Source organism: Gossypium hirsutum, chromosome D07 (genome assembly GCF_007990345.1).
Source record: "Gossypium hirsutum isolate 1008001.06 chromosome D07, Gossypium_hirsutum_v2.1, whole genome shotgun sequence".
Taxonomy (NCBI): domain Eukaryota; kingdom Viridiplantae; phylum Streptophyta; class Magnoliopsida; order Malvales; family Malvaceae; genus Gossypium; species Gossypium hirsutum.
Window position 1 is genome coordinate 36,414,491 of NC_053443.1, and position 22,728 is coordinate 36,437,218.

At 36.6% G+C, this 22,728-nt stretch overlaps 4 protein-coding genes across 4 annotated transcripts; 3 read left to right on the plus strand and 1 right to left on the minus strand.

The window, feature by feature from the left end:
- Positions 1-1,746, plus strand: LOC107954670 (cytochrome b561 and DOMON domain-containing protein At5g35735). The gene is made up of 3 exons (XM_016890297.2): positions 1-814; positions 893-1,147; positions 1,228-1,746. The coding sequence occupies exons 1-3, from the start codon at positions 203-205 to the stop codon at positions 1,555-1,557; spliced, it is 1,197 nt and encodes a 398-aa protein (XP_016745786.1). The 5' UTR covers positions 1-202; the 3' UTR covers positions 1,558-1,746.
- A 9,804-nt stretch (positions 1,747-11,550) lies between these two features.
- On the plus strand, positions 11,551-14,885 carry LOC107954671 (threonine--tRNA ligase, chloroplastic/mitochondrial 2). Its single transcript, XM_016890298.2, has 7 exons — positions 11,551-12,041; positions 12,137-12,283; positions 12,408-12,555; positions 12,949-13,580; positions 13,685-13,993; positions 14,088-14,288; positions 14,403-14,885. Exons 1-7 carry the CDS (start codon positions 11,748-11,750, stop codon positions 14,658-14,660), a joined length of 1,989 nt encoding a protein of 662 aa, XP_016745787.1. The 5' UTR covers positions 11,551-11,747; the 3' UTR covers positions 14,661-14,885.
- Positions 14,886-16,677: 1,792 nt separating this feature from the next.
- On the plus strand, positions 16,678-18,353 carry LOC107956745 (exopolygalacturonase). Its single transcript, XM_016892287.2, has 3 exons — positions 16,678-16,880; positions 16,951-17,259; positions 17,398-18,353. The coding sequence occupies exons 1-3, from the start codon at positions 16,746-16,748 to the stop codon at positions 18,166-18,168; spliced, it is 1,215 nt and encodes a 404-aa protein (XP_016747776.1). The 5' UTR covers positions 16,678-16,745; the 3' UTR covers positions 18,169-18,353.
- An 822-nt stretch (positions 18,354-19,175) lies between these two features.
- On the minus strand, positions 19,176-19,673 carry LOC121219169 (secreted RxLR effector protein 161-like). Its single transcript, XM_041096859.1, has one exon. The coding sequence runs from the start codon at positions 19,671-19,673 to the stop codon at positions 19,176-19,178; it is 498 nt and encodes a 165-aa protein (XP_040952793.1).
- Positions 19,674-22,728: the final 3,055 nt, after the last annotated feature.

Sequence of the window (22,728 nt, forward strand, 5' to 3'; positions counted from 1 at the left end):
AATTAGTCAACAAATACGAGCTCTTTTAGAGACGTACTTCCCTCCCTGACATCATCCCATTTCCTCGATCATTCCCTCGCAGCTTTTATGTGAAATATATAATTCTACATATATTATATATAAATCCATGTTGTTGGCTTAAGACACCAACTTGTCTTGGGACACAAATTTGAATTTCTGGGACATCCAATCGTCGCCAAACATGGAGAAAACCAGGAAAATTGTCCTATTTGCATGCCTGCTGCTGGTTTCTTTCTTAGCTTCATCGTCTGCCCAAACCTGTCTTAACCATAGCTTTTCCAACAGGCAATACGCCAACTGCAGCGACCTTCCAGCCTTGAACTGTTTCCTCCACTGGACATATGATGAAGCAGCTGGTACCGTTGAGGTTGCCTTTAGACACACCGGAACCACCTCATCCAGGTGGTCGGCGTGGGGCATCAACCCAAGCGGACCAAGCATGTTGAACACCCAGGCTCTGGTCGCCTATGTCAACTCCAGTGGCATCCCTCATGCTTTCACCACATCCATCGACAGCATGAGCCCTTCCATGCAACAGAGTGCTTTGAGCTTTCAAGTTCCAAGACTTTCAGCCGAGTTTGAGAACAACGAAATGAGGATATTCGCTGTCATGAGAATCTCGGAAAGTTTGTTGGCTACCAACCAGGTTTGGCAAGAAGGTCCAGTCAGTAACGACCAACTAATGATCCATCCTACTTCTGGAGACAACATGCGATCTACCGCAAGTGTCAATTTCCTTACGGGACAATCTGGGGGGACCTCATCTGGCAGTTCAAGAACTCGAAGAAGAAATGTAAGTCACTCCAATACAAGTCTGTTTGGGTCTTAGGCAATGTTTTCTTGTTTTTCTAAAGGTGTTTAAAATGTCCAGGTTCATGGAGTTCTTAACACAGTCAGCTGGGGAATCTTGATGCCTTTGGGAGCCATAACGGCTAGGTACATGAAGGTGTTCAAATCAGCAGACCCGGCATGGTTTTATCTCCATGTTGTTGGCCAAACATCGGCCTATGCTGTAGGCGTAGCAGGATGGGCAACTGGTATTAGGCTGGGCAGTGATTCAGCTGGTGTCACACACAATCCTCATAGGAACATTGGCATCACCCTCTTCTGCCTTGGCACTCTTCAGGTAACTTTTGCTTCTAGGGTCTTCATGTTTCTGAAATCTTACAAACAAACGTTTATGGTTGAAATATGTGGGGCATGCAGGTGTTTGCTTTGCTTCTGAGGCCAAACAAGGATCACAAATACAGATTGTATTGGAACATCTACCACCATTCCGTGGGTTACGCAGTCATCATCCTCAGTATCATCAACATCTTCGATGGCTTCGACATCCTTCATCCCGATGACCATTGGGAGAGAATTTACATCGGAATTCTCATATTTTTGGGTGTTGTTGCCACTTTGTTGGAAGGAATCACTTGGTACATTGTTCTGAGGAGGAAGAACAGAGGGTCTGATACTGATAAGCGCTCTCACAGCATCAATGGAGCCAATGGAGTGAATGGATTTGGTGCCAGGGGACAGGACGTGTAACAATTTTGTACATCTTACATATATTGTAATATATGTAAGTATATTTTGTCAGTCTATTACACCATGTTGTTGTTGGGTTTTTTTTTTTTTTGTACTTCATGTAGTTTAATTTAATTTAATTTATTTTGTATGTATCCATGGACTCCATTGTTTCTTTCCATCCATCAATAACTGTGGTTCCTTTGATTACATGTTGGGCCGCGAAAACTAAACAACTAAAGAGCAAATTCTATAAAAAATAAATGCACATTAAATATTCTATCACTAAAATTTAAAAATAAATTAAATCGTGACTAAAACGAGCGATTAATGGAGATAATAATTTATACATATTAAAATAAAAATGTATAATATATATTGAAACGAAACTTAAGTGGTAATTTAAAATTTTACTAATTTAATTGACATAGATTTAAATGCTATTATGCGTATATTTTAATTGATTTTTGTTAAAATAAAAAGACTAAAATACCTTCAAATAGTAAAACTTATTTTAATTATGGAAGGATATTTTTGTAATTTCATGACCGAATTGGTGAACCAGTCGAGGTTGACACAAACTTAGTAAAACACTTAATAAATAGTATAGATACTAGAAATTCTATCACACGCATGTAAATGTTTATAATATAGATATGCATTTAAAAATAATATGCAATAAATAATGAAATTTATGGTTTGAAATTAATTAATAATAACATATGAAATATGTTCGATATTAGAATAAAAAATTAGATTAAATTTAAGTAAAATAGAATTAAAACACATAAAACATCATATTAAGAATACTAAATGAATAAATCAATTCTAAGTTGGAGTCTAGTTAATTTGTGACGCGAACTCAATATAATTGAGTGGTAAATTTAAAGTTTTATCAATGCAATTGGCATGGGTCAATCTCTTCATCTGCATATTATTATTATTATTATTATTATTATTATAAAATAAAAAGATTAAAGTACGATTGAAGAATATTTACTTATTTTAAATATGAAAAGACATATTTGTAATTTTCGTAATCGAGTTGGTGCTCGGTTGACTCGTAACTCTAACTCAATCAATGACTTAAATAATAATATAAATATACAATTGGTGGAGATAATAAAGTGTGCATAATAAAATTAAAATATATAAAAAAAAAGTTAAAAGTCAAGCCTTGATTGAGTAGTAAATTTAAGACTTTACTAATGCAATCAGTGTGGGTTCAAGCACCACAATATGCATATTATTATTGTTATTTAATAAAAAGACAAAAGTACTCTTAAATGACATAACTTATTTTAAATACGAAATGGTATTTTGGTAATTTTCCTAACTGAGTTAGTGCTCTGTTGACTTGTGACACCAATTTACTCAATGACTTAAATAATAGTTTGCATAATACAATTAAAATGTAAATATCATATTAAGATAAAGTTTTGGTTTTGTGTTAAAAGGTTATATTTTACCATGTCAATAGCATGAGTTCAAATCCAATTACACGTAATTTATTTATGTTTTAAATAAAAAAACTAAGATACTCTTGAATAATGTAATCTATTTTAATTTTAGAAAGACATTTTTGTAATTTTTATAATTGAATTGGTGTTAAATTGATTCATAATACCAACTCAATTAAGAAATTAAATAATAGTATATATATTAATATTTAAAAAATTATATTATATAAAATAATTTAAACGCAATATATTATAATAAATACACGGAGAGAAATTAGTCACTATATTTTTATTTCAAAATTTCACACTAATAAAATAAATAAAAAATTTAACAAAATTAAAAATTGGACTTGAATTTTAAAATCTACAACATAAAAGACTAAAATCCTGAAATAAAAATAGAGGGGCTAATGCTCTAATATGAGAAAAATACAGGGACTAAGAGCATATTTTAACTGAAATAGAAATAGACAATTACTTTACAAACTGGGTTTTAGCGGATGGCAATTTACCAATAAAAGCCATTTTTTTTCAAAAATTATTGAAATGGGCCCATTATTTATTATTTACCAGAATGATCCTTTTTCGGGAAATCGCGTCCACGTCAGTGCGATGTCAGTGCACGTGCCAAGACATCGCGTCCACGTCAGTGCGAGTTGCTGACGTGGACGCGATGTCCTCCGCGCGTGAACAGTACCCAACGGTCAAAAATTTGACCGTTGCCCCCCCAACTGTCAAAAAAAAACTATAAATACCTCCACCCCTTTTTATTTTTTCACAAACAAATCCTCTCTCATATTTCCTCTCAATTCCTCTCAATTTACTTTTAAAATTCTCTCAATTTCCTTCCAAAATTCTCTCAAATCTATATTTAATTTCAATTTCCTCTCAATTCCCTTCAAAAATTCTCTCAAATCCATATTTAATTTCAATTTCCTTTTTTAAAATAATTTTAATTTTTTTTTATATTTTTATAAATCGTAAAAATTTGTCCGATTTCATCAATGGCCGGATCATTGACTCGTCTTGATAGGCATCACATATCGGTGGAACAAATGACAATGGTAAGTGTTAAATTTAATTTTTAAATATTATTTAAGAATTTTTTATTTATGTATTTTTAGATAATTATTAATTTATTATTAGTTATAAAAGTCTGAAGATCGGGTATTGGAATGCAATATCCGGAATATGCATGCTCCTCCATCACCGTTGGTAGAGAACTACCTGCGGGAAGCAGGTTTTTGGCACGTGGCGACGGTGGGCCGGGGATGCAAGTTGGACCCGAAACTGATCAGTGCGTTGATCAAGAGGTGGAGACCCGAGACGCACACATTCCATCTTCCATGTGGAGAGTGCACTATCACTCCAGAAGATGTTAGTCTGTAGTTGGGATTGCCGGTGGACGGGCATCCAGTCACCGGGTCTGCCCAATCTAGCAATTGGGAGGCGGTGTGCTACGAGCTTTTGGGCGTTATTCCGGAGAAAATGGAGGGAGGTAAGGTCGAAATGGGCTGGTTACGTGACACAATCCCTGATCCGGATGAAGATTCAACCGAAATTGAAAGAATCTGATATGCTCGTGCATACATTCTTCAATTAATTGGAGGTTATCTGATGCCTGACACGTCACGGAGCCACGTACATCTAAGATGGCTGCTAAAACTCATTGATTTTAGAGTAGCCGGTGAATTTAGTTGAGGGTCTGCCATCTTGGCACCATTATATCGGGAGATATGCGGGGCGACGCGACTGAGGAGAGCAAACATCGAAGGTTGCCTGTCACTACTGCAGTCATGGGCACGGTTTCGGTTTCCATTTCTACGTCATCGAGTGAACCACCCATATACATTCCCACTCATAACGAGGTAAATTTTATTATATTACATTTTACAATTATTATGTAGATTTTAAAAAATAAAAGTATGCTAAAAATTTATTTAATTAGGTGGAACCATCCGGTAAGTTATGCTCGATTACCGTCCTCTCTTGAAGATATACGGCTTCTATTGGACCAATGGTCAGAAGGAGAAGTAAGTATTATTGAAAATAGATATTTCCATACATTCGCTATTTGATTGATATTTAGTATTTAGTATTTAGTATTATGTATGTATATAACTAATATTTCTATCATGTTCATATAGTTTCAATGGACACCATACGAGGATCCGACAATTCGGGCAGTAATCCCGGAAGAGTTTTTACAAAATCCACAAGCTTGGCACGTGAAAGCCGTGTTGGTCAACTACGCAACCGTGGAGCCGTACCAGACAGATAGAGTGCTACGACAGTTTGGATGTAGACAACCGATTCCGGTGGATTCTGAGGTGTTTGACGATCAACACAAAGTCGACCTTCGGTAATTGAATACGGATTGGCCGAGATACTGGTCTGAGTACACGAAATGTGGGAAGATCGGTATGAATATCTACCTACTCGAGAACCAATAATCGTTCCGGAGTTATCGTGCGTTCCAGAATACATGCCATGGTTTAGGATCCATGGCAAGCTGTATTTACTGACGCCAGAGGAGAGACAGCGGCAAATACGTGTCGAAAGGGTAAGGCGCGGGCCTCTAAATCCAAGATGACAAGACGAAGGTAGCCCCTCAACGAGGCCCAGACATTCACCTGGCTCATCATCAGTGACATGCAATCACCAGGCCCAACGAGAGCACCGACGCAGTCACCCAACGCAGCAGTTCAACCGATGATACCCACGCAACCGCCTTTTCAGATGATGCTAGGTGCGTTTCCTAGCCCTTATATGTACCCTAACCCTTATATGTATCCTTTTCCGAGTCCTATGGCAGGTTGGAGCCAAATGTCCGGTTCAGCTCCATTTCCTGTTATGCCGATTGGACCGCCGATGTATAGGCCAGCAGCGTAGGAGGGATCGCAAGGGGGGCCGTTAGGGAGCTCTCATTTTTACCAATCCCCACCAACGTATGGGTTTCAAACACCGTCGCCATTCCTGATGTAAACACCTCCATATACACTATTATTTGAAGGTGGATCATCGTCCCAAGTCTGACAACCAGATGCAAACCTGGAAGAACCAGAATCCCCACCGGAGGAACAACAACCGCCGCCGGAAGCTAGAGAAAGGAGGAATCCAGTGCGTAACCATCGACGGCCGCCATATGGCACTGAATCCCCCGGGCATAGACATTGATTGTCGTATTTAAATTTATTTGTACAAATATTTTGAATATTTTGATATTATTTTATGTAAAAAAATAGAAATTTTTTGAGTTATTTTGATATTATTTGATGTAATAAAATAAAAGTTTATTTGATGTAATAAAAACCCTAACCTAATTTAACCCTAAACCCTAACTTAAAATAATTAAAAACCCAAAACCATAACTTAATTTAATTAAAAACCCTAACCTAATTCAATTAAAAACCCTAAACCCTTAACTTAAAAACCCTAACCTAATTTAATTAAAAACCCTAGCCTAATTTAATTAAAAACCCTAAACCCTTAATTAAAAACCCTAACCCTAACCTAATTCAATTAAAAACCCTAAACCCTTAACTTAAAAACCCTAACCTAATTTAATTAAAAACCCTAGCCTAACCTAATTTAATTAAAAACCCTAACCTAATTTAATTAAAAACCCTAGCCTAAATTAATTAAAAACCCTAAACCCTTAATTAAAAACCCTAACCCTAACCTAATTCAATTAAAAAGCCTAAACCCTTAACTTAAAAACCCTAACCTAATTTAATTAAAAACCCTAGCCTAACCTAATTTAATTAAAAACCCTAACCTAATTTAATTAAAAGCCCTAGCCTAACCTAATTTAATTAAAAACCCTAACCTAATTCAATTAAAAATCCTAACCCTTAACTTAAAAACCCTAACCTAATTTAATTAAAAACCTTAGCCTAATTTAATCAAAAACCCTACCCTAATTTAATTAAAAACCCTAAACCCTTAACTTTAAAAACCCTAACCTAATTTACTTAAAAACCCTAGCCTAACCAAATTTAATTAAAAACCCTAACCTAATTTAATTAAAAACCCTAACCTAATTTAATTAAAAACCCTAAACCCTTAATTAAAAACCCTAACCCTAACCCTAACATAATTGAATTAAAAACCTTAAACCCTTAACTTAAAAACCCTAACCTAATTTAATTAAAAACCCTAGTCTAACCTAATTTAATTAAAAACCCTAAACCCTTAATTAAAAACCCTAACCCTAACCTAATTCAATTAAAAATCCTAAACCTTTAACTTAAAAACCCTAACCTAATTTAATTAAAAACTCTAGCCTAATTTAATTAAAAACCCTAGCCTAATTTAATTAAAAACACTAACCTAATTTAATTAAAAACCCTAACCTAATTTAATTAAAAACCCTAGCCTAATTTAATTAAAACCCTAACCTAATTTAATTAAAAACCCAAAACCCTTAATTAAAAACCCTAACCCTAACCTAATTTAATTAAAAACCCTAGCTTAATTTAATTAAAACCCTAACCTAATTTAATTAAAAATCCTAACCTAATTTAATTAAAAACCATAAACCCTAACATAATTTAATTAAAAACCTAGCCTAATTTAATTAAAACCCTAACCTAATTTAATTACAAACCCTAACCTAATTTAATTAAAAACCCTAGCCTAATTTAATTAAAAACCCTAAACCCTTAACTTTAAAAAGCCTAACCTTAACGTAATGTTAGATTTCGAAAAATATTTTGACTGGTACTAACAAATAATAATTTTACATAATTTGATAATTTTATTAACTATTAATACAATTTTTTGACTTAATAATTTTACATTAACATAATGTTAGATTTGGAAAAATGTTTTGACTGGTACTAACAATTAATAATTGTATGTAATTTGATAATTTTACTAACCATTAATACAATTTTTTGACTTAATACAATTTATCAATTAATAATTTCACAAACTTAATTTTTTTACTACACCATTCGCACAACTTCGTTTGACTGGCTGTTTCTCGGATATCCATATTGTTACGTATTCTAGTTGAGCAAGGTCGACCCTTTGGTTTGCGACGTAATTCTCTATCTGGTAACAGCTTAAAAGGAGCAAGAGATATGGGCGGCCACTTACGTTCATCTAGGACCGGTGGGAAAACGTGTCTCCATACGTTGTACATGTTTTCTAATTTGTACACTTCGTCCACATAACTCATCGGATCCGGACGGAGTTTCTGACAAGCTGCAATAACATGAGCGCATGGATACCGAAGTGCATCAAACATCCCACAGTCACAAGTCATATTTCGCAAGTGTACATGATATTGCCTGCGAACAACACCTTGGTGCGGTCTGTCAAACTCTGTTACGTGAAACCATAAATTGTCTCGATCGTGACACACTGTGTGCATGGTGTTTGCCCTCGCCTTAGCCTTGTTAATTTCTTGAACTTACCTTACTGCACCATACCTGGCCTCCCTGCATCTGGCCTGCATAACTTGCTGCTTGCTTTGGAAATAGCGCCGCCAAACGAAAATATGTCTCTCGCACAACCGATGTTATTGGTAGATGGCGCGTTCCTTTAAGAATAAAATTTATGCATTCTGCCAGGTTCGACGTTATATGGCCATATCGTAGGTCGTCGTCGTATGCTTGTGCCCACTGTTCGAAACATATGTTACAAAGGTAGTCCGCACCTTCGCCGTTTTGGGATCGTAAAATTGCCAACATCTCGTGAAAACGATCTTTATTTATTTCATACCCTGTCAATATAATATCATAACGAATAATTTATACCACTTCTACCAATAAAACTAATTCAAATTGACAAATGAAATAACACAGATATAGACTAAATACCCATGTTGGTCACTTGTCGTCGTTCGCTCTTAGATGGATATTGCCTGTAGTAGTTTGAAGCAACATGTCTTAGGCAATATCTATGGTGTGTACGCTGCCATAAGCTTCCCTCTCGATCAAATGCAACTAGTATACCGGTGCCCTGATCTGAAATAACACAGATATCAGGTTGGGGGCACACATGCCTCCTTAACCTAAAGAGAAAGAAATCTCAGTCATCAGACGACTCCCCCGGTGTTATTGCAATGCAATTGGAAGAATTCTCCCACCGTCATCCTGTGCCACTGCAAGCAATAGCCGATGAGTATACCTACCGAACATGAAGGTACCGTCAATTTGTACCAACGGCTTGCAGTATGGAAATGCATCTCGGCATTGCTTAAAGGTCCAAAACAGGTGTTTGAACACTTGGCATCCACGTAGCAATTGGCCGTTGTAGTACGCATGTTCCGTTTCAAGGTCTGTGATGGCACCGGGGACGTATCTCTCTAGCACCTGACACCACTGCCATATTTTATTATATGAGGCGTCTCACCCAATATGCATATTCTCCAATGCCTTTTGCTTAGCTATCCAAGCCTTGCGGTAAGAGGGCGTGTACCCCATTTGGCTACGGATATTGGCAATTAACACCGACACTAAAGTCCTAGGATCTGCTTTTATCGTGGGCAGTATCAAGCTAGCTAACATAGCTGAATCCATTTTGGGATGATCTTGAGAAACACCTACAAAGGGAGTACATTAAATAATGCAACATTGCATAATAAAAGTATTATTCAGATACAGTCAATACTGTACCTGCAACACATGTATGTGGACCTTTGTACTTTTTTATCTCCCACAACCCTGTCCTTTTCCTTAACGAGGCATAGATTTTCCATGAACATGTGCCGTCTTGCACCGCAACCTTTGCCTCAAACTTATCAGATTTTGATTTAACGACGTGGTAGTTAACGCAGTTTTTGATGCTATGTTGTTTCAAAGCACCAATAAAACTATCCTTGTTGGTAAACTGATTACCAACTTCAAGTTCACTGAAATCTACCCCCGAACTTGTACGATCACGCAACCGGCGTGGTAGATCTGGAAACTCTAACGCATCATCTACAGAAAGATCGACATTATGCATGTGGGCTGGAGGTGAGTATGCTCTGAATCGTGGATTTTCTTCCTCATCTGAACTCCTGTCAGCATCTTCAGCTTCTGTTGGAATAGGCTCCGGTTCAGAAAATAAGCCAACTTCTGCACCATCCGGCCCGGGCTCTCGAGGTGGATCCACATCCGAGTCATCTTCTAACCCACAATCGTCTGTAGTGTACGAGGTCCCATCACCGGTTGACGTCGTAGGGAGTACATCATCCCTTTTTCTTGGCATTTGATAATGTCCCCAATTGGATGTAGATTGTCACTCGCTAGAACTTGATGCTGCTCCCCAGTACGTATTTCCAGCATCAAACATCGAGCCACCGACGTACATGTCCCATCCACCGACAGAGTGTCTTGCAAGGGATGTGCAATCGACACCGCTACCGAACATGGGCTATTCCGTATTTTGTAACCCGCTGACCGAGTGTCGGCCAGGGGTGGTGTATACAGCTCGAACACCGATTGCTGGTACATCAGTTGGCGATGTAAATTGTACATATAACTCAATATAAGCTGCTCCACTAGCAAGATGAGTCTGCACCATTGCCTCCAAGCTACGAGCACCTTTTATGTCGAACGAGTCATATGTCACCGGATTAACAGAAGAACAAAATCGATACGTGATAGACATAACTTTCATTGGCGTCGTTCCAAAAATTTTACGCCTAATCCTTTTACGAAGTTCTGTCAAATGTATGTTCTAGTTAAAAACCAGTCGCACCGTATTCTCCGGCAAAAAAACAACACCATTCTCGGTGTGGCAAACCTCACCATCGTAGTAAATAACAACACTAATACATTCACTCATATTTGAAACTCTAACCTTCTTAGCCTCTCTAAATTGTTTCTGCTGTGACTTATGCATTCTGAGAACATTTTCTGCCTAATTTATAGCCTCAGCCCAAACATGCTACTGTAGCAAAAGCGCGTCCACGAGGGCGCGATTTCACAAATTCTTCTCAAATAGCATCCTGTTAGAAGCGATTTTATATTATTTGCTCAGAAACATCAAAAAAAAAATATTTCTTACATGACCTACTGTAGCAAAAACGCGCTGACGAGGCCGCAATTTAACAAATTCTTCTCAAATAGCATCCTGCTAGAAGCGATTTTATACTATTTTCTCAGAAACGTCAAAAAAATAATTATTTCTTCTGTGGCCTACTGTAGCAAAAGCGCGTCCACGAGGGCGCGATTTCACAAATTCTTCTCAAATACCATCCTGCTAGAAGTGATTTTATATTATTTTATCAGAAATGTCAACTCGAAATTATTTCTTCCAGGACCTAAAAACCCTTAAAAGCTTGAATCCTAAACCCTAAAAGCCAAAAAACCTAACGTGGGAAAAACCGCGAAATCGCGTCCACGTCAGCGCGATGTCCTGGCGCGTGCACTGACATCGTGCTGAGATGGACGCGATTTCGCAGTTTTTGGACCATTCCAGTAAATAATAAAATAATAGACCCATTTCGATAATTTTTGAAAAAAGGGCTTTTATTCGTAAATTAACCTTTAGTGGAATCAGATGCGTGGGTCTTGTTGAAACACTGCAATTTAAGCCCAAAGTAGTGAAGTTCAGTGGTTGAAGGCCTAGAATTGACTCTTAAAATTACAAAATTTTATTGAACGAGCAAATTTGTTATCCACCAAGACGCTCGAAAACCTCATCCACAAACGAGAACCAGAAACTTGAAATTCAGTTGATATTTTTTTAGCCATAGCCAAAGCCATAGCCAATAGCACAAGGGGCTGATGTTCATAGTCCGCACTTCAGACAATGGCTACTTTCCATTTTCTTCAATCTTCCGCTCGTTTCCTTTCTAAACCCACTTCTCTCCCTCTCCCCAATCCATCCCTTTCCCTTCATTTCCCCCTTAAACGCCTGGTTTCCTTCCCCAAACGCCCGGAACTCAAACGCTTACATGAGGCAGCAGTGGCCACTGGCTCAGCTCAACCAGCAGTTGACCTCCAAAACGTCCCCGTACAGGATACCCAGAAGCAAGAACAATCTGGCAAACTTGTTCTTCCAACTAACGACTCATCCGATGAGCTCCTTAGAATTAGACACACGGTAATCATTGCGTTATCAATTTCCTTTTCTATGTATTTTTTTATTTATTCCATAACACCTTTTTTAAAAAAAATATTATATGCATGGGATTTCAGTGTGCACATGTAATGGCAATGGCAGTTCAAAAACTATACCCAGACGCGAAAGTGACGATTGGACCCTGGATAGACAATGGGTTTTACTATGATTTTGATATGGAGCCTTTGAGTGATAATGATCTCAAGAGGATTAAAAAGGAAATGGTAAGTAGATTATTTGATTAAAAGAAGGGGGAAAGTTTTGTGAGAGCTTTGGGGAAAATGTTTTCATTTGGGCTATGGTTTTCAGGGGGTCAGAGAAATTCATTTGTTACCTCCAAATCTGTAGGATCGGATCATTAAGCGCAATTTACCGCTTGTAAGAGAAGAAGTTTCAAGAGATGAAGCTCAGAAAAGGATAATGGCTGTAAATGAACCTTACAAGATGGAGATTTTGGATAGTATTAAGGAGGATCCTATCACTATCTATCATATTGGTAAGCCATTTTTTTTCTTTTCCAAGTTTCCTGTAGAATTGGTGCTTTTATTTCTCGTGTAAATGACCCTTTATTATCATGAGAAACACTTTCTATGTAACAGTAATGTATTTATTCTAGGTTAGTCCTCTGAGATTTCCCATGTATTTTCTATGGTTCTGGTTCTGGTTCTGGTTCTGCTAGGGATATCAAATGTATACCGGGTTCTCTTCCATTCCTGTCTCCTAACTTGCCTTAATCCATGTTTGGTGGCCTTGGCATATGCTAAGCATCTATGTCTACTGTTTTTGAACATAACCGGTGTAACTTGGTTAATCTTTATCAATGAAATAAGTAACACTTTCATGTGTCTGTGCGTGTTCATATCATTTTGTTGACTAATACTGATTCCAGGGAATGAATGGTGGGATCTTTGTGCCGGGCCACATGTCGAAACTACGGGAAAGATTAACAACAAAGCTTTTCAGCTCGAGTCCGTTGCTGGTGCTTATTGGAGAGGAGATGAAAAGAAACCTATGCTACAGAGGATATATGGAACTGCATGGGAAAATGAAGAACAACTGAAAGCTTACCTTCACTTCAAAGAGGAAGCTAAACGCCGGGATCACAGACGTATTGGCCAAGATCTCGATTTGTTTTCTATACAGGAGGAGGCTGGCGGAGGTTTAGTCTTCTGGCATCCGAAGGGTGCCATTGTTAGGCATATTATAGAAGATTCATGGAGGAAAACACACATAGAACATGGTTACGACTTGCTATTTACTCCACATGTGGCAAGGGCTGATCTTTGGAAAATCAGTGGTCATCTAGACTTCTATAAAGAAAATATGTATGACCAGATGGAGATTGAGGATGAACTTTATCAACTTCGACCAATGAATTGCCCTTACCACATATTAGTATACAAAAGGAAGCTTCATTCTTATCGAGACTTTCCCATCAGAGTTGCAGAGCTTGGGACGGTCTATAGATACGAGTTGTCTGGTAGCTTACATGGTCTGTTCCGTGTAAGAGGTTTTACCCAGGTAATAATTATGTCTTTGCTTAGTCAGCTTAGATGAACATGTTAAATATACCTTTACTTATTTTCTGTTAGTGCTTTGATGCTCAAATTGCAACTCATTTGCAGGATGATGCTCACATTTTCTGTTTGGAAGATCAAATCAAGGATGAAATCAGAGGGGTCTTAGATCTTACCGAGGAGATACTATTGCAGTTTGGTTTCAGCAAGTACGAGGTAAACCTCTCAACTAGGCCAGAAAAGGCTGTGGGTGATGATGATATCTGGGAGAAGGCAACGGTAGCACTTAAAGATGCTTTGGATGATAAAGGCTGGAGCTATCAGATTGATGAAGGTGGTGGTGCCTTCTATGGTCCGAAAATTGATCTTAAGATAGAGGATTCTCTTGGAAGGAAATGGCAGTGCTCAACCATCCAGGCAAGTTTTGACTTATCCCCAAATTTCTGCCTTTCTTACCTTACTCTTTCCATCCTCTCATGCATTATCTGTAATTCGGCTTCTTACTTGACAGGTTGATTTTAACTTGCCAAATCGATTCGACATTACTTATGTTGACTCAAACTCAGAAAAGAGGCGTCCAATCATGATCCATAGGGCTGTGCTTGGATCCTTGGAGCGATTTTTTGGAGTCCTTATAGAGCATTATGCTGGGGACTTTCCTTTGTGGCTGGCTCCAATACAAGCTCGGGTTTTACCGGTTACTGATACACAGGTATATTTGGCTTCAGGTTTCATCAACTCTTTAACAGAGTTTACTTTGTATTTGATTGACTGTATTTCCTTGTACTGTCTCGTAAAAAAACAAACTGCTTTGTCTTTTTGGCAGCTTGGATACTGTAATGAGGTGGTTGGCAAACTCAAATCCAATGGCATCCGTGCTGAAGTTTGCCATGGTGAACGCTTGCCGAAGCTTATCAGAAATGCTGAGAAGCAGAAAATTCCCCTAATGGCAGTCGTGGGTCTGAAGGAAGTCGAAACGCATAGTGTGACAGTTAGATCTAGATTTGGTGGAGAGTTGGGTACCATGAAGATTGATGAATTCATCAGTAGCATCCAGCAAGCCATTAAAAACAGACCATTGTAAAATTCTTAAAGCAGGTGGTAATTCAAGCTTTATTTATTGCATAAGTATGCAAAAAGGTGGAACAACATATTTTGAAAGATGAAAAGTTTTTTTATGTATATGAACATAGTTCCAGATTTGTTCTGTATTTCGTTTTCTGTTTTTCTGGAAAGGGAACACATAGTTCCCCTTGACATGATAATGTTGGTTACTAGATCAATGTCATTTACATCTCTTCATCGATTATTTCACCTTTATTTTCATTATCTTTTTGCACTTTAAAAGGTTCTTCAATAGTTCCCTTAATGACTAATTATTTTTAGCCTTTATCTGTGTTGGAATTACCTTACTTGAAGCTTTAGTTGCAACAGAAGTAAATAATTAATTTGTAGTTAAAAGATAATAAAGCACTATAAGTTTATCAATGACAGGATCATCTCAACATGCAACACAGTTCACGATCATGTAAGCATTTTATTGTTTTCTGACTTGCCAAGCGTATTTTTGCTATTGCAATTGAATATCGGTATTACAACAAAATATTAGTTTAAATAATAATTAAGGGTAAACTACTTAGTTACTCACCTAACTTTTAAGGCACGTGACCAAAATGAAATCTTTTCAATTTTGTCACTTAATTTTTATGGCGTTTTTAATTTAGTCACCCAACTGTTAAATCTTTAACGAAGGTTAACTGTACATGTCACATCATATTTACATTTTCATTTTGTTCACCCAAAAAAAATATTATTCTTTTAAGTATTGATCGGGGTAAAAAAAACTCATTAAGGAGTGAACAAAATAGTAGAAACTAAAAACTGCAATAAAAAATTGTGAAATGTACTTGTTTACCATCTTACCAAAACTTCTAAAATTCTTTTTTTTTTCAATATTGAAAATTTAAATTTTAAAGCATCAAAATCAATTAAATAAATTATTGAAAAATTTAATCTCTTGATAGTGTTAGCAGATTTGTTACTATAATATTGAAATTAATTTAATTAATTAATTTAACCTCCTAAAATTTTAAATTTTATTTTATGTTTCCAAATAAAAATAAACTCAAATAATTCATATTTAATAATTGTCTACGAAACACAAATTTCTTTTGAGCATATGATCTTACAATTAATTAAATTTAAGTTTCGTAAACATGAGTTTTTTAAGTTGATTTGGTTAAGGATAATTTGAAACTATAAAATAAAACTTTAAAATTTAGGAGATTAAATTAATTAAATTTAATATTATAATAACAAATTGGATGACATTATCAAGAGAAAAAATTTTCAACAATTTAATTTGTTGTTCAGAAATTTAAAATTTCAATATTAAAAAAAAAAGAAATTTAGAAATTTCGACAATGGAATAAACAAGTACAATTGGACAATTTTTGTGTATTATTTTAATTTCTACCGCTTATTCACTTTAATCCTTAATGTTTTTGTAATGCCAATCAATACATAAAAAAAGTTATGTTTTAGGTGACTAAAATGAAAGAGATCTAGAAGTTGGGCGATCAAAATTAAAGTGTAAATATAATATGGCGTGTGTAGTTAATCGCTACTAGAGATTTAACGCTTGGGTAACTAAAATGAAAACATCCTAAAAGATAGGTGAGGAAATTACAAAAAATTTATTTTGATTACCAAAATAAAAGTGCCCTAAATATTAAGTCATCAACTACATAGTTTACCTATAATTTAACTCAATCTAAGTTAATAATTACGAAATTATTATTTTTAAACGTTATGTGAAATTTAGGGTTAATAATGTTGGCGAGTACCCAATTAAAAGAAGTAATTAAAAAATATATATAGTAAAGGATGAGAATATGTGGCAAAGCGGTAATAGGAAAGCACCCTCCCTGGCCCTATACAAGAGAGGAAAAGAGCTAATAATAGGAGGGGAAAGAGAGCCAGTAACTTCACTTCAACGCCATTGAACAACTAAAATTAGAAACTTGTTTGTGTAATTGATTTCCTTTCAACTCTCTCTCTCTCTATATATATGGGTTCAACCCAAACTTCCTTCCAACAGAATTCATCAAAAGAAGATGCATATTTGAAAGCATAAAAAAGAAATAAAATAAAATAAAGAAAAAGGAGAATGGCTATACAAATGAATATTGCAATTACAGCATTGCTACTTTTGTTTACTTTAATCCCTATAGTTGAATGTACTGATATTGATGTGGTTGCCAACTTTGGGGCAGTAGCCGATGGACAAACGGACTTGAGCCTAGTAAGTAAAATCCTTTAAATATATCAAAAAAATTCTCTTGAAATGCTGATAATTTTGTTTATATATGTAGCCCTTGATGAATGCTTGGAAAGAAGCCTGTGCATCGCCAGAACCCGTTAACATTGTGATTCCCGAAGGGACCTACTTATTAAGTGAAGCCACCTTGAATGGCCCTTGCCAAGCTCCTATCTCGCTTCAGCTTCAGGGCACCCTCATGGCTCCTGAAGATCCTACTGTTTTTAAGGAACCAACTTGGGTTTCCATCTCCTATGTCGATAGCCTAACAATGTTCGGCGGTGGGGTTTTCGATGGCCAAGGAGCCACTGCTTGGGGCCAAAACGACTGCTCTAAGAACAAAAACTGCGTAAAACTTCCCATTGTAAGGATATTTTATCGTTCCCATTGCAACCATTTCTAAATCCGGTGCTTAATTAAAAAGTTCGTTCAAATCTTATATTTTATGTTACAAGTATTAAGCTTTATGTGGTGCTGATTTTGATCCAAAAACAATAAACAGAATATTAGATTTCATAATGTCAAGAATTCACTCATACAAGACATAACCACCAAAGACAGCAAGCAATTCCACGTTAATGTTCTAGGATGCTCTAACATTACGTTTCAAAGTTTCACCGTCTCTGCACCCGAAGAAAGCCTAAACACGGACGGAATTCACATCGGACGATCAGATGGGGTCTACATTCTCGACTCAAAGATTGAAACTGGTGATGACTGCGTCTCCCTGGGTGATGGTAGCAACAATGTGAAAGTCCAGGGAGTAACTTGTGGACCAGGTCATGGCATCAGTATAGGAAGTCTCGGAAAATACAAAAACGAAGAACCGATATCAGGAGTTTTTGTCACGCAATGCACCTTGGCTAATACTATGAATGGTGTGAGGATCAAAACTTGGCCGGCCTCTCAACCTGGCTCAGCAACGGATATACATTTCGAGGATATTACCATGGATAACGTCGGAAATCCCATCCTGGTTGATCAAGAATATTGCCCATGGAACCAATGCGATCTATCGGTTCCATCGCGTGTTCAACTCAGCAAACTTAGCTTCAAGAATATTCGAGGCACTTCTAAAACTCAGATAGCCGTGAAGCTTATTTGCAGCAGCGGTTTGCCATGTGATGAAGTGGAGTTGGCCGACATCGACCTTACTTACAATGGACCCGAAGGACCTGCGATATCTCAATGTTCAAACGTGCATCCCGCACTTTCCGGCGTGCAGAACCCAGCTGCATGTTCAAGCCAACCTACCGGAGAAGCTGCTCCTTAATCAGTTAGCCCAAAACCAGGAATCTAGATATTTAATAATTTTGGAAGCATTTTATAGGGTTTGTAAACAAAAGAAAATTTTGCATGTAAAGAGCTCAAACTGAAACTGTATTAGCAATGGAGTAACCTGTTCTCATTGCTTGAATTGAAATTGCATATGGATCAACCCGATATCCAAATTTGCTATCCTTTGCATTGCCTGCATTATTTAAGCTCGATAAGTTGTTGACCACCTCTCCTTTCAACTTTTTTCTTGGTATTACTTCATGCAAACCAGGATAGCAGGGTCCAAGATAAAATTTTCATTCAAGAAACCTATCTATCACTATAAGCATCAAAATTCGTCAGTATATGTCCTGTAGAAGGTTGATTAATATTTGGAGAAATAAAACAAAGACAATGATAAAAAATATAATGGAGAAGACAAATAAATTTGGTATGGAAGAGAAATTTTTTTTTCTAATAAACTTTTTATTTCACTCACACAATTAATTCTTCATCACATACAACTCTTTATATAGGAGTTGTAAGTGACTATTAATCTATATCACTAAATGCTAGGAGTTGTGACTATTCATTTACATAACTTAAATACTATAGGAGTTGTGACTATTCATGCATGTGTGTAACTTTTCATCTTCAAGTCTCTTCGCATTATTAACTCTTCATATTCAAGTCTTTTCACATTCGTAACTTTTCATAATTTATTTTGTGCAAGATTAATTTAATTATGTGCCAACAATGCCTCCCTTAAATTAAACTTGCTTCGAACTCCCAACCTTTCAACATTTTTCTTGAAGACTTGTCCACTAAGCAGCTTTGTGAAGATATCAGCCATCTGATCTTCCTCTTGCAATATTCAACTTGAACATCACCATTATTCACTAGTTCCCTCAAGAAGTGATACCGAATGCGAATGTATTTTGTCCTTCTATGAAGAACTAGATCTTTTGTGACTAAAATAGTAGAACTATTGTCACAAAACAAAATCTTTGACTTCCTCTGCTTCTACTTAAGACTCTCCAAAATTCCACGTAACCAAATCAATTGACATCTTGCATAAGATGCAGCGATATATTCAGCTTCTGTAGTCGAAAGCGCCACAACTGATTGTTTCTTTGAGCTCCATGAAACTGCACCACTACCAAGGTGGAAAACATAACCAGAAGTGCTTCTACTATCATAAATGTTTCCTGCTAAATCACTATCCATATAACCAATGAGATCAACTAATGTATTAGCTTTATAAAAAATTCCATAATCAATAGTTCCCTTCACATATCTCAATATTCTCTTGGCAGCCTCCCAGTGATTGGAGTAAGGTTTCTCTATGAATCTACTCACCAAGCTAACAGCATACACGATGTTTGGCCTTGTCGAAGTCAGATACATCAACTTTCCAACCAAACTTCTGAATATGGTGGAATTGACAAGCTTTCCTTCACCCTCTTTAGATAACTTCAGACCTGTAATGCATGGAGTAGAGACTGGATTTGCATTTTCCATCTTGAACCTTTTAGATAACTTCCTTTGCGTAGCTCTCTTGTGAAATAAAAATTACTTTCTCGGATTGATGAACTTCAATGCCAAGAAAATGATGAAGTTCTCCCAAATCTGTCATATTAAATTCTCTATCATTCAGTGCTGAAATTCTTTCGACATCTTCACATCATTTCCTGTGAAAATAAGATCATTAACGTAGAGACTTACAACCATGAATTTTCCTTGAGAATTGCCTTTGATGTAGAGAGTATGCTCATATGGAAATTTCTGGAATCCACACTTCTGAAAATAAGAATCGATGCGGCTGTACCAAGCTCGGGGTGATTGCTTCAACTCGTACAAAGCTTTCTTCAACTTGTAAACTTTTTCTTCTTCTCCTTTTTTGACAAACCCTGGTGGTTGATCAACATAGACTTCTTTTTTGAGAACACCATTCAAAAATGCAGATTTTACGTCCATTTGGAACATTTTCCAATTGTTTTGGGTAGCAAGAGAAATAAGTAACCGAACTGTCTCAAGTCTTGAAACTGGAGCAAATACCTCTGTAAAATCTTCTCCTTCCTTTTGCTTGTATCCTTTTGCAACCAGTCTTGTCTTGTACTTGTTCATAGAGCCATTCGAATTCATCTTTTTCTTGTACACCCATTTGACTCCAATTGAATTCTTGTGCGGCGACAAATCTGTAAGCTCCTATGTATCATTGTTTTCAATTGAAAAAATATCTTCTTTCATGGCTTTCCTCTATATTTCTTCTTGATATGCATCATCAAAAGAAATTGGATCTTCTCCTGCTAAAAAGGCAAAGAATACAGCATCATTTTGCACAACTTCATCAGTTATATCATATAACTCTTGGATGCTTCTTGTTTTTCGGATCGAGCTAGATGAAGAAGAATTTGATGAAGAACTTGGGGAAGCAGGAGGATTTCCTGGTTGAGCATCATCTTCAGCATTCTCAATTACTGCCTCTTCTTCTTCTTCAAGTTCAAAAGGAAAAATTGGCAAATTTCCCTTTTCAACTTCCATATATTCAAACATGAAATTTTCATCAAACCGAACATCTCGGCTTATCACAATCTTCTTTGTCACTGGATTGTACAACTTGTATGCCTTACTTCTTTCACTATAGCCAATGAAAATGCATTTCTCTGACTTGTCATCCAACTTGCTTCTCATTGCATCTGGAATATGAGAGTAAGCAACACTCCCAAATACTCTAAGATGACGAATACTAGGCTTTGTACCATACCACGCCTCATGTGGTGTGCAATTCTCCAAGCTTCTTGTCGGTGATCTGTTGATAAGATAAACTGCACAAGAAATAGCTTCAGCCCAAAATCTTCTTGATAACCTCTTCTTCTTAAGAAGACATCTAGCCATTTCCATAATTGTTCTATTCTTTCTTTCATACACACCATTTTGCTGAGGTGTATGGCAGATTGTCATTTCATGCCGAATGCCACTATCTTGGCAATATTTCTCAAAATCTTTTGAAAAATATTCACCTCCACGATCTGTCCGCAAGGTGTTAATTTTCAGCCCAGTAAAGTTCTCCACTTCTGCCTTGAAATCTTTGAATCTCTGAAAAGCCTCTGATTTTTCTTTGACACAATACACCCATAACTTTCTTGAGTAATCATCAATGAAAGAGATAAAGTAACAATTACCTCCCAAAGATGAAATTATCATTGGACCACAAAGATCTGAGTGAATAAGTTGCAATGGTCTTCTTGCTTTCCATGAGGATTGAGAAGGAAAAGCAATTTTGTGTTGCTTTCCAAGCTGACATGCTTCACAAACATCATCAAGCCGATCGATTTTTGGTAAACCTCTGACCATCATCTTCCTTGAAAGCATCTCCAAATTTCCATAGTTCAAATGTCCATATCTATCATGCCATAACTTTGAAACTCCTTTATGAGCACCAATAAAGCAAGACATATTCTGATTTTGAAGGGTGAGGGAGAAAAGATTATTTGATGCCACTCCAACTCTAGCAACAACCTGATTTTTCCTTGACAAATAGCAAGCCATGTCACGGAAATGAATATCATACCCCTTCTTCAAAAGATGCCCAACGCTAAGCAGATTATTTTTAAGACCAGGAACAAAATAAACTTCAGACATTTTCTCTACCCTTCCTTGCTTTGTTTTGAACTCCAACTCACCAACACCGCTAACTTTGTAAGCTTTGCCATCTCCTACTTCTACTTCTCCACAATCAGATTCAAAGAACTTCGAAAATAAATTTTTGTTACCTGTCATATGCTTGCTAGCACCACTGTCTATATACCAGACATCATCAATCTCTCCACCATGAGACACGAGCAACAAAGTTTCTTGCTTTTGCTCTTGATTATTTTGTACTATATTAGCTTCATTTTTCTCTTCTTTCTTGTACCAGCATTCACTTGCCAAATGACCAGGATTGCGACAATGATAACATTCAAAATAGCCACGACATCTTCCTTTTTGATTTCCACGTCCACGTCCTCTTTGTGATCCTCTAAAATTCTGACTTTGGTTGGCTTCTTTCCATCCATTCTCTGTGCTTGCATCTTCACCTCTTTCACAAGCATTTAAGCCTCTTCCTCTAAAACTTCTTCCTCTTCCATAACCACGATCTCTCCTTCTTTGATTTTTAAAATCTCCCTTCTTCTCATTTAGAGACAACTTTGACTAGAGTGCTTGATCTATATCTACTTCCTTTTTCTTCTTGTTTAATCTTTCTTCATGGGCTTAAAACGAACCTGTGAGTTCATCAATAGTCATGGTACTTAAGTCCTTTGATTCTTCAATGCCTACCACAATGTAGTCAAATCTGGAATCTAAAGAATGAAGGATTTTCTCAACACCACGAATATCATCCATAGTTTCACCATTTCTTTTTAATTTGTTGACTATGGACAAAACCTGTGAAAAGTAATCAGAAACTGATTTCGACTCTATTTTTTGCAATCTTTCAAACTCCTCCCGAAGAGTTTGCAACCGAACTCTTTTCACCTTTTCATCTCCTTTGAATGAATTTTGTAAAAACTTCCATGCTTGTTTTGCCGTG

What these genes read in the sequence shown, in the direction of transcription:
- LOC121219169 (XM_041096859.1), bottom strand. Translation starts at nt 19,673, where the DNA reads ATGGAAAATGCAAATCCAGTCTCTACTCCATGCATTACAGGTCTGAAG.
- LOC107956745 (XM_016892287.2), top strand. Translation starts at nt 16,746, where the DNA reads ATGGCTATACAAATGAATATTGCAATTACAGCATTGCTACTTTTGTTT. An exon ending in GACAAACGGACTTGAGCCTA is followed by an intron (nt 16,881 to 16,950) that starts GTAAGTAAAATC and finishes TTATATATGTAG; the next exon opens with CCCTTGATGAATGCTTGGAA. An exon ending in ACTGCGTAAAACTTCCCATT is followed by an intron (nt 17,260 to 17,397) that starts GTAAGGATATTT and finishes AACAATAAACAG; the next exon opens with AATATTAGATTTCATAATGT.
- LOC107954670 (XM_016890297.2), top strand. Translation starts at nt 203, where the DNA reads ATGGAGAAAACCAGGAAAATTGTCCTATTTGCATGCCTGCTGCTGGTT. An exon ending in CAAGAACTCGAAGAAGAAAT is followed by an intron (nt 815 to 892) that starts GTAAGTCACTCC and finishes TAAAATGTCCAG; the next exon opens with GTTCATGGAGTTCTTAACAC. An exon ending in TCTGCCTTGGCACTCTTCAG is followed by an intron (nt 1,148 to 1,227) that starts GTAACTTTTGCT and finishes TGGGGCATGCAG; the next exon opens with GTGTTTGCTTTGCTTCTGAG.
- LOC107954671 (XM_016890298.2), top strand. Translation starts at nt 11,748, where the DNA reads ATGGCTACTTTCCATTTTCTTCAATCTTCCGCTCGTTTCCTTTCTAAA. An exon ending in AGAGGATTAAAAAGGAAATG is followed by an intron (nt 12,284 to 12,407) that starts GTAAGTAGATTA and finishes CCAAATCTGTAG; the next exon opens with GATCGGATCATTAAGCGCAA. An exon ending in GTGTAAGAGGTTTTACCCAG is followed by an intron (nt 13,581 to 13,684) that starts GTAATAATTATG and finishes ACTCATTTGCAG; the next exon opens with GATGATGCTCACATTTTCTG.